At 52.5% G+C, this 17,410-nt stretch overlaps 1 protein-coding gene across 5 annotated transcripts; it reads right to left on the minus strand.

Annotated features, from left to right (window-relative positions):
- Positions 1 to 4,603: 4,603 nt before the first annotated feature.
- Positions 4,604 to 17,286, minus strand: TFAP2C (transcription factor AP-2 gamma). 5 transcript variants are annotated; one of them, XM_058562427.1, is made up of 9 exons: positions 12,835 to 13,106; positions 12,566 to 12,620; positions 11,428 to 11,621; positions 10,721 to 11,209; positions 10,555 to 10,606; positions 9,108 to 9,324; positions 8,425 to 8,543; positions 6,203 to 6,347; positions 4,604 to 5,253 (listed from the first exon to the last, which is right to left on the minus strand). In XM_058562427.1, the coding sequence occupies exons 1-9, from the start codon at positions 12,880 to 12,882 to the stop codon at positions 4,968 to 4,970; spliced, it is 1,605 nt and encodes a 534-aa protein (XP_058418410.1). In that variant the 5' UTR covers positions 12,883 to 13,106; the 3' UTR covers positions 4,604 to 4,967. The 5 variants fall into 5 exon arrangements, with proteins under 5 accessions (XP_058418410.1, XP_058418413.1, XP_058418412.1 ...); XM_058562430.1 differs by lacking the exon at positions 11,428 to 11,621 and having other exon boundaries at positions 12,835 to 12,930; XM_058562429.1 differs by lacking the exon at positions 11,428 to 11,621 and having other exon boundaries at positions 12,337 to 12,620; positions 12,835 to 12,901.
- Positions 17,287 to 17,410: the final 124 nt, after the last annotated feature.

Consider the following 17,410-nt stretch of genomic DNA (forward strand, 5'->3'; position numbering starts at 1 on the left):
GATTAAGGCCCACTCTACTCCAGTATGACATCATCTTAATTAATTACCGACTACAACCCTATTTCCAAATAAGGTCACATTCTGAGGTCCTGGGGTTAGACCTTGGACATACCTTTGGGGGACACAATTCAACCCATAACACCCATGAAGTCCCAAAAGCCTTCTCGTCTCAGCAAGGGCCAGATGCCAAGAGACCTCCTTCAACCCATCCAACTCGCATACTCTCCCCTGTGAGGTCATTCCATAAGACCCAGATCTTTCTTTGGAAAATGTTGAGAAGCCACAAGGTGCACTCGATGAGTCATGAAAACACACAGATTTGACCTTGTAAACATTCTTAACACAGCTATTCTTTGAACAGGCCCCTGGAATTATGCCTTTCAACTCAGTTTACACGCGTTTCTTCTACCCATCTCCCCTACCAACATGTTACCCAGAAATTACAGTGTTGATGACGGTGCCAAAAGTAACTGAGTGGGGGCCGGCCGGTGGCGTAGCGGTTAGGAGCGCGTGCTCCGCAGCAGCGGCCCAGGGTTCGCAGGTTCGGGTCCCGGGCGCGCACCAACACACCGCTTGTCAAGCCATGCTGTGGCGGTGTCCTATATAAAGTGGAGGAAGTTAGGCACAGATGTCAGCCCAGGGCCGGTCTTCCTCAGAAAAAAGAGGAGGATCGGTGTCGGATGTTAGCTCAGGGCTGATCTTCCTCACAAAAAAAGTAACTGAGTGTTTCATGAAACTGCAGACTCCAATGTGATAGTAATCTTTAAACATCATGAGGTCAAGCTCCTTTCTGCAGAAGATTATGTTCCATGTGACTAGCGGACAAAGACTTTCAGGGTGTGATATGCCTTGCCTCAGTAGACCTCGTTGCCAACCTGGGTTAGTGAAACCAGGAAGGGGTCGGATTTTGATGGCTCCAAGTGTCACCAAGCAGCCCAGCGTGGCAGGCTGTGGATTTCAGAGAAGCAAACAAAGACTGTCAACTGGACGAGAAATCCAAGGTGTCTGAGAGCTGAGAAAGATAAGTCAACAATGACCACATCTTCCAGGAGCAACAGCTGACCCTGGGAAGAGCACAGCTGTGCACTGCAGCATCGAAATTTCTACAGCAAACCTTCCTTATTTCCAGCTAAGGGGAAAACCTTCACTGCCCACTGAACTGGCGGCTAGAGAGGACATGTGCTAAGGGTCATTGCCTAACCAGGGGTGACAGAAAGCTCCCTCACCTGGAAAACACGCTTAAAGGAACCTCAGACCGTTTTCCCTATGGCCAGTGGTAGCCACTTCCCAGGTAATCCACTTACTTGCAAAGGAAGGCAAATCCACCGGCCACCTCTCCACCCCACTACCTCCCAGCAAAAGGAAGAGACTGGAGAAACACTCACAAGTCCTCGGAAGTAACAGCAACCTCTACAGGAATTCACAACAGCTGGTAACCAACGTCTCCCCCCACAAACTAGGGCAGTGGGCTCCCCAAGCCCCACCACCGTCAAGCCTTGAGAGAAGTTTCTGTCCCTCACCCATCCATCACCCTATCCTGTTTCGTCTGTTTCATTTTTAACGTTCAAATACAGGAACTTTAGGTCTAAGAGCTTACCTTGACACTAGATCCTCCAAACAAAAGAATGATGGCCATTGTTATGGAATCATTTCAAATAAGAAACAGACGAACCCCAAACCTAAATTGTGTGCACATGGGAGATAAGACAACCGTGAAGTGCTATTGAAAACACCCTCTCAGATGGCATGGATGTTAGCTCAGGGCTGATTTTCCTCACACACACAAAAAAACACTCTCTCTCTGACCTTCCAGAGAGCCTCTAAGTGTGCCGCCTGCGAGGCAGGAGGGCATTCTCAAGGTGCCAGGTGCCAGGATGGGCAAGTCTCCAGTCAACAGATGCAGTCCTGCTCAGGAGGCTCTTTCATAAATGGAACTCGAGACCGTGCGTGCCTTCAGACAATGGCGGGTTTTCCTTCAGTGCAACTAGAAAAAAAAGGAAGCATCATTTCTTCTCCCAGAGAGCCAAGACTTCAGCGGCATCCTGTGCCTTCATGAAAAGCAAGCCCAATGTGTCAAACAGCCAGTGTGCAACACTGGCACAGGGCGAAGGGAAAAGGGAGAAAGAAGCATGATCTTCACTAACAGGGGGCTTCAAACAAAAACCACCTTGGCCCACGGGGAACAATGCTCAACCAACCCGATGGCCGTACCTCAGACCAGGGCCACTGGAGTTTCAAGTGCTCAAGTGGCAGGGCGCTTCTCTCTCGTGAATCAAGAGCTTGATGGAAAAGCTGAGGTAGCCAGCGTTCCCGTAGGGACCTCTTGAGGGTGCTTGGTTGTTTTGCGTGGCATCAGCTGGGAGGTGTTGGGAAGAAAAACCTATTATCATGCATTGGACCCAGGGAAGCCAGTGTCTGTCCTGTGGACTTCCAGTGGGAATGAAGAGAAAGACTGAGCATTGAGCCAGGCATAAGCCCTACTTATGACTCACTTCAATCCTTGGTTGACTTTGGGGCATTTCCAGAACATTGTCTGCCTTGCAATTAGGCACAGCTCCTAAAAGCCAGACTCGAGCCCGAAATCAAGATGCTGATAAGAAATAGTCCTTTTTCCTTCAGCCCTTTGCCCTATAACTTCCTTTTCACACCCATGTCTCATGTCTTGATTGAGAAATAACTGCCAACATAAGACCTCTTTTCCCTGCTCTAAAGCAAAGCAATTGTGATCTTGACACATCAACCAGATAAATCCAACTTAATGGGAACGTTGAGCCGCCAAGGACAAGCTGCCAAGAGCAAAGTATTAGGTTGGCAGAGTTTAAATTACTTAATAACATCCAGTGCCAACATTAAGTCAGGAATTGCTGAGCATTTGGTAAAGAGTTATGAATTAAGGATTATGAGCCTGGAGTTGAAGCAACAGCCTCATCCAATGTGGAAAATCCTCCTGCTCCCACTTCCCTTTGAAGCCTGGCCACTCATGCCAAACTATAAACACAGCACTTCCTGGGGGAAACGCCAGGCCACTTCAACTAGAAATCAAGCACCGGCAGTGTGCATCCAAGAGCCTCACAAACATCCAACAAGTACGCAAGCCCTGCCAGACTCTTCTGCTCCCCAAGTGGAGTCCAGAGACCCAACCTCTGATTTACCCGGCAGACAAAATGACTAAGATGCCTTGGATAGAGGTGTGTTATCAGGTTTCCAAAGATGGAGAATTTTAATTGAAACCACTGAGAGCCACACCTCCAATGCTTGCAGCATTTGATTGAATGCCACGTCCTCCTAAGGACTCTCTGCCCAAGGATGACCTGCAATCATTTCATTTCCATTCTCAAAGTTTCGAGGTGGCAACTTGACCATAGAGTACAGTGTTTCTCAACAACATAGCCTTACACCAGAGACACTATTCCAAAACTGTTGGCTCCTCTCATTTATTGTCAATACGCTGCCTCTCACACATTTCCCAACACCCCTTTTTGGGGAGAGGATGGTACTATACGAAGCTGAGTGTAAGACCTGGGGCAGTTCAGCAGTGTTGCAAGGGAGAGAAAACGAAACTTGAGCTTTCCCTTGGCACACAACTGTCCTGCTCGGTCCTATTAACTGAGCGCAGACAAACCAGAAATTAGCTCTCCACTGTTCCACTCACCTTAGAGACCAAAAAAATCAAGTTAGAACCAGACTTTCAGGGCTTCTATCGAGAATACTTTTTATTATACAGGTATCATATACACAACAATATTTTGGGAACGTTTACAGGCACGGAGTTCACTTCCAACTCCATTTCACCCACACACACGGTACCGCACACTCATCTGCAGGTCCAGCCCCACCGGAATGAGACAAAGTTATTGCTTTGTGAACAGAGCTTCAATTAAATAGCATCTTCCGCATCAAGAACAGAACCCAGGATCCTCTTAATTCTTAATACTCTGGTGCACAGAGTATGTGCATACGAAGAAAACCTAAAGATGTGTTTTAGATTACCCCATCACCTTTAAAAGTTAATATTAAAATCGAATCCCATTTCTCAAAAAGTCATAAGAAGTGCACCCGTATTTACAGACCCCATTAAATTATGCATAAATAAAATCTGTACACTCAACGCACTGTTTCTCAAAATACAGAGCCTCCTCTGGGACTTGGGGGTGACAGGCAGCAAAAAAATGCTTCATGCCTATACCCTTTTCAAGTTTACTCAAAACACCAAGATGTGAAATAAATATGCAAATAAAGCTTAGTACCTTAAAGGAACATGTCATTTCAGAGTCTCCCATTTGAAGAGTTAACTTGCAAAGTTTTTTTTTAAAAAAAGAAAAACATAAAATCGTCAGCAGGCTTTGTTTCTCTACAAGTTTCGGAAAACCCAAAGGCCCCCTTTGAACGAGGGGTTTAAAATGTGTCAAATACCACCTTTTAACTAGTTGCTAAGCAGACAGAATCTGTTACATCCTCCCACTGCATGTAGGATTTGATATCTGAAGAAGCTAGATAAATACTTTTTTTTAGATAAATATTTAGTGGACACAAAAGCCAGCCATTACCTTAACACTGAAGATTATTGTTGATCTGAATCACATCAGTGTGACATTTCAACAGCTAAGTGTGTGGGTTTTTCTTCACCCAGGCAATTTATTTTACAGGTTCTAAAACTTGTAGCACCACTTTCAGAGAAAGGAAAAATGGGGTTCAAAAAAATAAAATACAAGCTTAATGAGTAAAGAACCAGTACTTGTCACCTTCTGATAACTTGTCCAGAGTTAAGGAGATACTTCAGCGCTAGAGAAACAACTAACAATCCGGGAGGGCACGCGCGGATCTGGAAATCAGTGGAAGCCTTTTTAATGGGAAGGTGGGTAAAAACTCTGTCCACCAGGCCAGAGGGGTTCCCAGTCTGTCCAGGTCAAGAACGACTTCAGAGGCCTTTTCCTTCAAGACTCTTCGGCCCTTCATTCCCCCTCATTTTACTTCCTATGCTTCTCCATTTTCTCCAGGGTTTTGCCAGAATCAGCTGGACTCTGGTCTCCAGGATTCATATAGGATTTGTCTATGACTATCAGGGCTTCTTTTATGTAGTTCTGCACAGCAGACACGGCGGCACAGATGGCCTGGCTGCCAAACCCGTGGGTAATCAGGCTGAAATGAGACAAGCAGTTCTGTATGTTCGTCTCCAACACCGGGGTGGGCCGGTTGTTCCCGTTGGGTGTTCGGTCTTGATTGAGAAGATCTGTGAATTCTTTACACACTTGCCTGTTAAGACAGTCAACACAGCTGTGAGCTCAGTCTTGCTCTTAACAGGTCAGGAGCACAAGACAAATTACCCTGAGGATGACATCTGCGACGCAATCAATTTTTGGCCTGAGCCAAGGAAGGAGACTTTAAACTAATCTAATAGCCAATTGCTGCACTTAGCACCTATCAATGCTGGGCTCTGAGTGAAACTCTTTGCAGCAATATCTTATTTAATCCTCACTGCAATTAGAAAAGATAACAGGATTAACCCCCACCAACTGACCAAGGTCACCAGGACTGATAAAGTGGTGGGGTCAGCCATGAGGTTAAGGGTTAGCCCATTTATTTGGTGCAGGTTGGTTCCCATGAACCAATTGTGTCAAGAACCCCAAGAATCACGCATTTCTTTTTATACCGGCTGGTTCATGATGCTCCCTTTTTGTGCTATTTCCTGACTTGACGACTTCTGCTTCATTTACCATGACTTTAAAATCAATTTACTATTGGTTTCTATGAGAAATCCCACAGCTGCAGAAGTAGTTTTTGAGACATTTAATTTGCCCACATCTCCACTGAATCCAACCTGATCGTTACACTTAAAAAACAAAAAAGTCTTGTTATCAGGAGGCAGAAGGCACACAATCTTTACTGAATGTGACAACACAAATTGTTTAACACATTTTTGTAAGACATGCAATATGAAAGAGTAGTTTAACTATTTTGAGCTCAATAATTGAGCAGCTCAAAAAACACTCATTACTGAACAATACACTTCCTTTACTTTTCTAAATCCTACCAGAAAACCTTAACATATTTGACTTTGTAAAAGAAACTTCTTTGCCATTTTCTTTTGCTCCACACCCCAACTTTTTTAAGAAGCGTTTCTTTCTTGAGCACCAGGGACTCTGCTGGCCCCTCAACTTCAAGGTCAGATCGTTGAGTCATCAAGTCAGGCCTGGATACTTACTGTGCGGCCAGCAGCATGTTCCTCCTGGTTGCCATCTCATTCCGTCCTCCTAGATGAGGTCTGGTTAAATATTCGGCCACCGATTTACTAGGAAATTCTGCTTCACAAACATATGCGAAGTCCCGAGCCAAATGCACAGCCTCACCTACAACAATCAGCAATGGCGACAGACTTTAGGATGGCTGTGGTCACCACCGGCTAACTGTCCTTGTCTTTCTCTAGCACTAACGGTCTACTGCCCACTTTGCGTTCTAAATGGAACCACATACAATCCAGCTTCTAAATAGAACTTCCCAGGTACTTTCAGAAGATTTTCTCCCCTAGGAATAGAGCCTGAAATCACACAATATGAGGGGAGGAAGGCCCTGAAATTTTTAACTGTACTTGAACAATGTTAGCCAGCCCTCTGCCCAACTTGAGCAGATTATCTCGGCGCGACACACCCATGCTTTCTCTTCATAATAAGAGAGTTAACATTGTGGAAAAGCAGGGAAATTTAAAGGAGATGTGCCTATTTGACAAAAGCAAACTGGTCACTTCTCTTTATGAAACTGTGACTAAGTCTTTGACACAGAACTTTCTTTTTAAACTAGGGTGCCCCACTACTGAAGGGGGCAAGTCACTAGAATGTTTAAGAGAGGGAGGCAGGACTGTGTTTCTTATTGGAATCAAGCTAAGAGCTGAAGGTCCAACTTGGACCACCCACCCACTCTGTCCAAGTTGTTGAGAGAGCAGAGAGAGAGAAAACCCACGGAGTCCTCTCTCACTGGAGGTACCCAGTCCTGGGCTCCACGGTGCAAGGCTGGTAGAGCTTTTCAAAAATCCAGATGGTGACAACCAACACTCCCCTTGCCTTCCTGGACTTAATACACCAGAATCTGAGAACCATTGTTCCTGCACACATGCCTGGCAAGTCAGGAAACCTAGCAGAGCCACATTCATGCGCCACGCACACAGAACCCACCATTCTCCATGCAGGACAGCTGTGCCCCACAGGCAGCTAACAGGCAGCTCCTTTCTCCTTGCCCTGATCTCCAAAGACACTCGTAAAAGGTAGAGCATGGCTCTGCCAGGTCTCTTTTAGCATCGCAGCAGCGCCAGTAGACTCCAGAAAGAAAGTATTCAAAAGAATTGCCTGACTACAGGAGACCACCCCCATTGGCTCCCCAAGCCCTTAGCCAGAGCCCAGAGCGCCGGTGATTGGGCAAGGCGCTAGAGGTTGCTCAAGGCTTCAGGATAAGCCTCTCAGCGTTCCACGCCATTTTCCTGTGTACAGTAACAATGAGCTTGTCTTGTTTTTTTTTTTTTTTGTTTGTTTTTTTGTGAGGAGATCAGCCCTGAGCTAACATCCGCCAATCCTCCTCTTTTTTTGCTGAGGAAGACGGCCCTGGGCTAACATCTGTGCCCATCTTCCTCCACTTTATATGGGACGCCGCCACAGCATGGCTTACCAAGCAGTGCGTCGGTGCGCGCCCGGGATCCGAACCAGCGAACCCCGGGCCGCCGCAGCGGAGCGCGCGCACTTAACCGCTTGCGCCACCGGGCCGGCCCCTTGTCTTGTTTTTTAAAAATTATTATTTCACTTTCCCTCGCCCCCTTTTAAAGGCTGTATTGCATTCCTGGCTACTTTCCAGGGTGGGGGTGCCGGCCCATTTAAGAAACTGAAAGGTCACATCCTACTGTCTCAGGATTGGGGAGAGGGGCTCGTGTGGGCCCCATTACTTTTTTCTTTTCATGGGGAAAATGAACAAAGGAATTGTGAATTGGGCCAGTCCCATTGTATACAAGGGCTTTTCTTTTCACTGACCACAATCCCAATATTCCCCAGCTACGAACACCAGCAACGGTACTTCTGCCCACCAGTAAGGACCAGCTTTTTAAAGGTGTACCAACTGATTCACTGCATCTTTCGAAAACTGGTTCATTTAACAGGAAATGTCTCAATACCCTATAGTGATTTCTTAGGTTAGAAAACCAATTTCTTTTTCACAATGGTTTTCTGGGGAACCCAGAACAGAATACTTAAGCAGCCAGACATTTAAATGTTAACTTACTTGATAAAATTACCGGGACTCATTGTAATGAACTTATGACAAATCGCTTTTATCTCTCTCTACTTGTGAGGGAATGAAAAGTGGTTTTTAAGCTTTTCTTTAGAGAAGTATTAAAGACACAACACAGCACAAAATAAAAACACCACAAAACAACAAAACTCCACTGACCTTCTACTAAGGAAGTCAGGAGCGTTACATGAGCAGCTTTCCGTCTCCCGGCTGGAAGATTCAACCCAATCTTGTCCAACTTCTCCCGCAGGGACCTGCCTCCGTTTTTAGATTTGGCTCTGAGTAAAAGAAAGTGAACTGTGGCTCTTCTTGAGAAACCACACTTAATAATTCTAAATTCCTAAAGTGCTATCAAAACTGAAAATTCATCAAAGACTGTCTACATCATGTGGATCATAATCAAATGGGACACTAATCCTCATTTCATTAATCCCTGCGAAACTCAAAAACCTCTTAGCATCACCAACATTTTTTTTTTTAAATCACAGGACATTGAAAGTTGTACAGAAGCAGATAATTTTCACTTATAAAAACTGCAGCATCCCCCCAAAACTCCCAGGGGGAGCAAACCCCATGGAGCTCCCTTCCCTTAATCCGGAAGCCACCACATCATACAGGGAATCAAATTCTAACCAAATGATAATTTGTTATCTCTGCTTTAGCACTTCCTTCTACATTTGGCACTTTCTAAAAGAGAAGAAGTGTACTAAAACTCTCTGAGCCGATTAGAATTCAGTGTTAGGTGTAAAAGTTACATAAATGTTAAAAATACCTCCCTGATCCCTTTTGATTATTCACCTTCAACCACCCAACCACCATGCCCAGAACGTGTACCCCTGTACCTTCTGAGAACACCTCCCAGTAATGAGGCATTCAGGCACTCAGGCGGGGACAATCGCCTCTGGACTTCAGCAACTGTCACTTTGTATTTAGACGTGGAGCTGAGGAGGGACAATCTTCCAGGGACGGAGCAGAAGACCTCGCTGGGATTCATCACGGCCCCCACCAGCTCCTTCTGACAAGGGAGGCTCAAGGGATTCTTGGTCATTGAAATGGGACCTGTGAATGAAGATCAGAAGTGGCAGTCCAAGGGCTGCATCCGCAAGAGACCTTTGCAAACCACTAACCTATGCTGCACGAGCTCTTTAAACAAATAACATTGCATGCTGGACTATCAATTGCAAGCAGATTTTTTTAAAGCCATATTCTCCAAAGATAATCAAATCTGAAATTCACAAGTTAACACCTTGGGAAGTTAATTAGTCAAGATCCCAAGCAGGGAAAGTTTTCATTTTCTAGCCACCATTAAAATCTGTTTAATTAGAACATTTGTTTTCAAAAGACTGCTTCCATACTAAATAAATGGTGACTTTTTTTCTCACTCAAGGAACAACCAAAATCACAGGACATATTCAGATCTTTTGTCAAAACCTTTCAGTGCAAGTGATCACAGTAAATTTTAAAATACAAACAAACCTGTTCGGTTATAAGTTTACTGGGAATTCAGTTTGAGTTTTTTTCAAAACACATTTTCGCCCATTGATTTCAAGCAGTTTAACTTCAAATAACAGACCATAACTACGTTTAATTTAGAGCTACTACATTTCCCAAAACAGCCAGACTGTTAATCCCATCAGTATGTAACTTAATTTCATGAGCCACTCACTCACCAACTAATCTAATTTTCCAAATCCCCTCTCCCCTTATTCTGGGCAAACCCAACCTGTGACAGATCACCCCGCTGTGGTTTTTTTAAGGCTGTATATTTGGTAGGCCAAACTGTTTCAAAACTTTTTCTTGCAGGTCAGAATTAAAGATCCTTACCACATGCCTATTTGAAATCCAAAGTAAAATCACATCAACTCATTCAACAATTAAAATTGTCACAGAACCAACCACTCAACTAAGATGTGTGGTGTGCTTTTTTCAAATAAAATCACAGCGTGAACTCACTCTGGAAGACTTTCTCTAACATCGTAAAACGCCCTCAAATTCAAGGAGTAACATTCTGCAAGAGAAAACTGCAGAGTTACAAACCCGGGTTTTAAAAAAGAACTCCTAAGAGTTCTACCAGGCAGCGTCCTTTTTCATTTAGGCTGGAAAGAAATCTTCTCACTCCAAAAGCCTCCTTTCCTCGAGGCCCCGTCGGTCCCTTCCACCACCAATGTCCCAAGTGGGCCACCCAATGCCCCATCTTGCCAGTATCACTAGTTAACGTCACAATGCAGGGAAGAACCAGTACAGGTCGTGCATGGCCAGGGAGGAAGAAAGCTCTCGCTCTCTACCTACCTTTGCGAATAACCGTCTGATCGTGCAGAAGCGGGTGCTGGTCGTCGACGTTCTGGGGGAAAAATGATAGTTTCCTTTAAGTTCGGGGGAGCCTGGGCGCGGGGTAGGAGAGGCTGTGGGGCAGACAGGTCTGGGCAGGAGGGAGCAAGAGCTGAGGTGCCCTCACCTGCACCTCCTCCATCTGGTGCGCCATGTCGTGGAGCCCCAGGTTCTCCACCAGGCCCGCGGCGTCCAGGGCGTGCGCGTGCGGCGGCAGCAGCAGGTCCGAGCGGCGGTAGGCATCGCGGCGGGCGCTCATGGTACCCCCGTCCAGCCCGGAGAGGTGGGGGAGCAGGCCGGCCGGGCGCCCGTGGTGCGACGGCAGGCCAGTCCCCTCCTGGCTCTGGCGGCCGGGCCAGGCCTGCTGCTGGCTGCCGGTGGGCGCCGGCTGGTGCAGGGGGTTGATGGCAGCGGCGTAGGCTTCTCCCAGATGCGAGTAGGGGTCGGCTGACTGCGAGTAAGCCAGCTGCTGGTAGGGAGGTGGAAAGTAGGGTGGTGGCTGGTATTCGGCGACTCCAGTATGGGAGAGGGGCGGCGCGGGGCTGTAGAGGTGCTGCCCGGCCGAGGAGAGGTGGGGGAGGCGCGGGTTCCCGTTGCTGCTCGCGTCGTGCCGATCCTGGGAGAGAGAAACCGACACCCGGTTAGAACGAAACCCCGCTACTGCGAACTGGCCGAAGCCGCCGCGCAAAGCTGTGCGCCCCCGGGAACCACCGCACCAGCCCGGACCGACCCGCGGGGCCTGCCCTCGGGCCAAAGGGCACCCAGGAGCAATGTGCCCCGGGGATTTCGTTGTAAACCGCGATTCCGCGAAGGAAAGGGAGATTGGTGAAAGACCTGGGGGAACGCGCCCTCAAAGCCCGGCGGCCAAGGTCTGGGCGCTCCGACGCCCGAGGCGCTCTGAGGTGCCAAGTCCGAACCCCAGGCCTTGGGCTTGGAGAAGCCGGGGCCGGGGCCCGGGGAAGCAGTCGGCACGCGGTGCATACGGTGCAGCGAGCGCTCGCTCACCAGCCCGCACATGTTGGCGCCGCCTGGCAAAAGAAGGTGGGGAAGCGGCGAGCCGCACGGATAATGCGCGCAGCGTGGGAGGTGCGCATCTCCCCCGCCCCAGGGACCCTCCCTTCCGCGCCCTCAGGCCAATGACCTCCGGGAGAGTGACACTCCCTAGCAGGGCCTGCTAGCCGGCGCCGCCCGAGGGACTCGGGAAGGAACGCTCGCAGCCCGGGCTGCCCTCCCTGCTGTGTCCTGAGGAAGCGGAGATAGGACGTGAGACCGCCCTGCCCTGCCCCAGTCAGTGTCCCCCAACTCCGGGCACTGAGAGAGAGTTAAGGACCTCGAAAACTGGGCAACCTTGCCTGGGCACGTCCCCTCGACCCACGGCTCCAACTTAATTCCTCAAGGACGTGTCTCCATGGGTTCCCGGGGTCAAAGAGGTGGCGGGGAACAGGGAGAAACATGGCACTGTCGCCCCCTAGTGGAAGTGTCCGGGCCTGCAAACAGGGGCAGCCCCTTGAAGTCCCGCGGGTGCGGTGCGCTCCCGCATGCCCCCGGCCCGGGCTCTCCTCTCCCTGCGCTCCGGCGCACGCCTCCCGCCGCCTGCGTCTTCTTCCTCTTCCCGCTCGCCGCCTCCCTCCCTCCCACTCTCCGAAACTCTAGCTCAACCTGTCCGACAGGCTGGAGCACTCCCGAGCGCTTACGGCCCCGTCCTGGCCTCAGGCCACCCCCCCAACACTCCCCAGCCCCCACTTCTCTTGAAAGCCAAACTTCTCTTGTTTTCTTGTTTTCCTGAGGAGGTAGCGGGGCAGGTGACAAGCCCGCCTCGGAGAAGACTCCGCAAAGGTGTCGCCGGCACGTCGCCTCGTGTGACCCCTTTGGACAGAGATCTCGTGCGTAAAAGCCACGTCTAAGGGTTGTAGACAGGGCGCTCTTCTGAGAAAACGGGAAGAAGGGCTGTTTTGCTTCGCGTGAAACCGACCGGTAAGCTTTGTGGGTGGGATCTGCCATTCTTTTTCCAGGCCCTGTTCCCGAGGCTGGATATTTAGGAAAAGGCCCGATTCAGAAAAGGAGCCTCGGAGAAACGGACTAGGGGGTGTCCGGAAAAGTGGACCCCGTCCATCGAGGGGCAGCGGCGAGTGCCTGCTCGCAGCTCCTGCGCCCTCGCCCCCGACCTCGGTCCAGCGGCCCCCGCCTGCCTCCCGGACTGTACTCGGGCGGGTCCGGGTTGCGCCCCTGCACCCAGCTCACCTCGCAATCCTCTTCATACTTGACATTATCGGTTATTTTCCACAACATGGCGTCCGGCGTCCCCCAAAACAATCGCCAGTTAGGCTCCCCCCACCCCCCGAGCGGTAAGTCCAAAATTGGGGTCACGGTGGCCAGGCGTCTGCCGCCGCCCCCGCCGCGCGCGGGCCTCGCTGTCCGGGTCACCGGACGCGCATCGGCGGCTCTGCGAGCGTAGATGCCGCCGCCGCGAGTGTAGAGGCCGCTGCCGGGGACCCGGGAAGCCGCGCCCGCACTGCGTGTCCCGGCGATAGCCGGGGGACCCGGGTGCCTTAATGAGAAGAAAATTATCATAACTCCTCCCCCGGGGCCGGCGCGAGGCCCGGGCGCCGGGCGGGGCGGCCCCCAGCCAGTCCCAGCCTAGCTCCGCCCCGCACCCTGGCCGGGCGCCGCGCGGAGACCCGCGCTGCGGGGGGCGAGAAGAGGAGCCCGGGGGGCGGCAGCCGACAGCCGCAGACCTGCGAGGCCGGGGTCCGCCGTCGCGCCTTCCATTCATCACCCCCACCATGCACACGCCTGAGATTGGCAGAGCTGGGGACCGGGATCCAAATACCTAAGAGCCCCCCCTCTTTCGCCTAAAGAGCCTTCCCCCGTCCTCCAAAAGACGTTGTCACGTGGAGTTAGAGACCCCGCGTTCGGGAGGAGGGGCGTGTCTCAATAGCTGGGGTCCCCGTGTCTCCTAAAACGTCCCATCTCACCCGCTCCACTAAGACTTAAGATTTAGGCTGGGATCATGCAGCTGGAGAGCCCCAATCCCTCCGAGAGACAGCCCCCATCCCCCGCGCTCCGTGGGCACAGCGCCGTCCGGTTCCTCCGAGGGGATGGGGGAGGGAAGGCCTTCTGGGGAGTCTGCCCCAAGCGCCACGGGGTGGGCGGGCCGCTCCACCGGCCCCGAAGTCTGGGACTACGGCATCTCGCCGCTGTCGCCCGAAGCTGCGTCTCCGCGGCTGGTTGCGGCCGGGGGCACCCGCGCGCCCTCGCCCAGCCCTGCCCAGCCCAGCCCTGCCCAGCGCCGGCTCGGCACCTGCCTCCAACATGGCCAGACACTCAGAAGCCTCAACTCACCCAAGAAAAGAGGTGCGGAGCAGAATACAACCGCAGCGCTACGGGCGGGGGAAGAGAGGAGGTGGGTGGGAGGGAGGGACCCGAGAGGAGCACCCGCTGGAGAGGTGACCACCCCCCGTTCCGCAGATGCAGGCAGAAAACGAAACTTCCACGTAAACGCTGCCTCTCTCCTCAATGTGTATTTGCTACCCAAACTTAAAAGCAACGCTCAGTATTAAAGAATTTTAAAGAAACGAAATCCAATGGCCCAATTATCTGTAACTGGCCTTTTTCACTGCAAGGGGAAAGTCGCTAATTCCCAGGGGCGAAATTTTCTTGGGACGTCCCAACTGACTCAGGAAGCTGAATTTAAACATTCTGAGGGAATCGGAGAAGAGGGCTATTTCGATTTGATTCGGAATCCGCTTTTGCAATAATCAATACCTATCGGTACTGTTCCCCGGACCTGGAGTGGACGCTCCTCGCCACCCGCAGAACGATTGCTTCCACCGCCTTCCTACTCCTCGGATTTGTTTGAGCTTTAACATTTCTTTAGACCCAGATGGGCCTAAAATAAAATAACTAAAATAAAAATAGGCGTCCTCCAAGCGAATCCTCCTCCCTCGCCTTAGACAGTAGACAAATCCGAGGTGATACTCCGACCAGATGCGAAGACAAAACCTGGAAGTGAAAACCACTGCGAGCTTTTCCAGCATGTCTGAGGGGCTTTGCACTAAGAAGTACAAAGGACAGTGTACACACGACCCCTGACACCTCGCTTCCAAAACACCGGGGCCTGGGGCTAAAGGAAAAACCGGCAGAAGCAGCGCTCCTGGTATTCGGGAGTGGGGGCAGGGGGCACCTGCGCAATGCAGGAATCCGACCTCGGCGCGGCAGGCAGGCTGGCGCCCCGGACGTGAAAGGTTGGGGGTCTCAGGCACTCCGGAGAGGAAGGCTGCGGCGCCTCCTTCGGCTCCCCAGACTCCCAGATGGGTGACGCGGGGGCTCTCCTCCACGCTGGGCCTTCTAGCCTCGGGTTTGACTTCAAGACCCGGCCTGGGGTGTATCTTGGGGTTAAGTTGTCTTAAGAACAAGTTGTCTCGTGCGCGCCGGCAACTTTACCCCGGAACACGTTGGGGTCTGGGCTGGGCAGAAAGGTGCCAACCCCCCACCCCAGGCCCTGGCTGTCCTTCCTTTCCGCAGCAGCGCTCGCCGAAGCCACCCGGAGGGAAAGAGATTCCTTCCAGCCCGGGGACGTCTATGGCGGAGGCAAAGGGAGCCGATGGGCCCTGAGGGTCTACGCGCCCCAGTTCGGGGAGCCCCAGGAATCCAGCGGTTTCGGAACCGCTTGGCAAAGGCCATTCCCAAGGCAGCGCAGCTGCCTGGACCCTGGCGCTGCCCACTCTCCAAAGGGCACGCGCTCAAGCTAGAGCGCGACTTCCGCGCCCTGGATGGGGAAGGCGGCTCAAACGAATCTTCCCGGCCAGAGAGACCCTGCCCGAACACGCACGCCCTCGGCTTCAGGGCCGGAACCCTGGCACGCGCACGCCTTGGTGAGGGCGCCGGAAGCCTCAGCCCTTCCTTGAGCTCAACTTGTCTTCTCTCAGCCGAGAGCAGGGAGCAGACGGCTTCTGCACCCGAGACAGACCTCCCTCCAAAGCCTCCGCCCCTCGCCGCCTGAAGCCACCGAGGCTGCGTGAAGGCACCCCTGGGCAGCCATCGCCCGGGGAAGCATGCCCCCTCTGGACCCTCCGTGGCTTCGCAGCAGCCTAACTGTAAACAGAACGTGGGGATCCGGGGACAAGCCTCCCTGCACGCCTCGCATAATCAGGGATATGGGGGTGGAGAGTCGTCAGCGGCTCCCCTCTGTCGCCCCCTAGGGAGCCTGCACTCACACACACGCTTGAAGCCCTGGACCCAGGCCCCCAGACCGCTCGGATGGCCCAAGAAACTGCAGCTAGGAGGCGACCAGGCGTCTGCAAGGACAGCAGTGCCGGGACTGCGCGCCACCTCCACCTCTGGAAACAGGGCTCCCCGCCCTAGGCGCGAATCCTCCGCCGCCCCCCACCCCCCCGCAAACCCAGGAAGGCGGCGGGGCTGGTAGACCTGGATTGGAGCTGGCCTGCGACTCCTCTTCCCGCCCCAGGGCGGGGGCGTCCTAGCGGCAGGTGGAGGCCCCCGAGTGCAAGGGGTCTGGCCCCTCCGAATAGCGTGAGCTCCGGCGGGGACCGCAGTAAGTGGCGGGGCCCGGCCAAGCAGGGCCGAAAAGCCGGGGCCTGCAGCAATGGGGAAGGAGGGCGCCCATGCACGCGCCCCACCCTCTATCCCCACGCCCTCTCTTCGCGGCCCTGGCACCCACTGAACAGACACTTCGCCTCAAAGGATACTCGAGCTGCCTAAGCCCTCTAAGGTGCGCGCCTTGGGGCGCCACATGCATCAGTTCGCAGCCACTCCAAAATCATAGCGACAATATAGAAATAGCAGGTGGTGTGCACAGCAGCCGCTGCACACACATAGATACTTCTAGTCTTAGCCCGGGGTCCAACTCCGCTCCATTTTACTGCTTGCTTCTAAGGGCTCCGCGCCGGGCCGGGTGCTTGAAGGGCTTCGCAGCCTTTAGCTCTTCGTCGCAAACATCTTTTTACAAATAGGCTAAGAGAGGTGGGGAGTTGAGGCATCTTGTAGAGCCCAGGCTTCTGGGGAGGCCGGGGTCGTCTCTGTCCCGGATCTAGTCGGCTCGGCACGCGCAGAGGTCCTGGGTATAGTCTCTAACTTGACACCCATCGCCCCATTTCTCAGCGGGTGATGGTGAATTTTCAGTCGTCCCACTACCTCAAAGCCACAAACTTGCCTGCTATTCAAGGCCACCTCCTTAGCAGCTCTCCGGGACTTGTTAGAGACAAACCTGGCTCTCGCCTCCCCTGCCCCAGGGGACCCCTGTCCTCCAGAGGCCACGCTTGGCTGCAGAGCGCCTGCCACCTCTCCACTAACATCCCGGGGCCCATCCGTGTGCAGCCTAACCGCTCCGAGCGAAGGCGAGAGCCCAGAGTCCCCAGAGGCCTTCTTGGCTCGGCGTCCTCGGCCACCACACACCTCCAGGCCAGCTAAGCCCGGCGGCCTTAACGCATTTATCTGGTCGCCGCCAGGCGAGGAGGTGGCCCACTGAGGCCAGGCACGGGGCTGCGCCCGGGGGCACCCTGCACCCCCACCGGCGCCTGGCCCACCCAGCAGGCGTCCCCCGTGCGCCTCTCCTCCCTGCCGGCTTCTGGAGTCGCATGCCCTCCGCCCAACACCTCTCCTCTCACCCTTAGGAACTGGAAATTCATGTTGCCAGCTCTTCACCCCTCGGTGAGTTGGGATTTTAAGAATGGGAGCTACGCAGGAAGAGCTCCCCAAGGGCCGAGTTGTGTGCTGTAAAATGCTCCGAGCGTTTATTTAATTAACGGGGGGGGGGGCAATTCACAGCCAAAACGGGCTATCGCGATTGGAAGACACA

The sequence above is a fragment of the Diceros bicornis genome, chromosome 19, assembly GCF_020826845.1.
Source record: "Diceros bicornis minor isolate mBicDic1 chromosome 19, mDicBic1.mat.cur, whole genome shotgun sequence".
Lineage (NCBI taxonomy): Eukaryota > Metazoa > Chordata > Mammalia > Perissodactyla > Rhinocerotidae > Diceros > Diceros bicornis.

Coding starts and splice junctions, on each gene's coding strand:
- TFAP2C (XM_058562427.1), bottom strand. CDS start 12,882: ATGTTGTGGAAAATAACCGATAATGTCAAGTATGAAGAGGATTGCGAG. Junction 11,210..11,427: donor TTGAGGGCGCGTTCCCCCAG/GTCTTTCACCAA, acceptor TCTCTCTCCCAG/GATCGGCACGACGCGAGCAG. Junction 9,325..10,554: donor TCAGACGGTTATTCGCAAAG/GTAGGTAGAGAG, acceptor CTTCATTCACAG/GTCCCATTTCAATGACCAAG.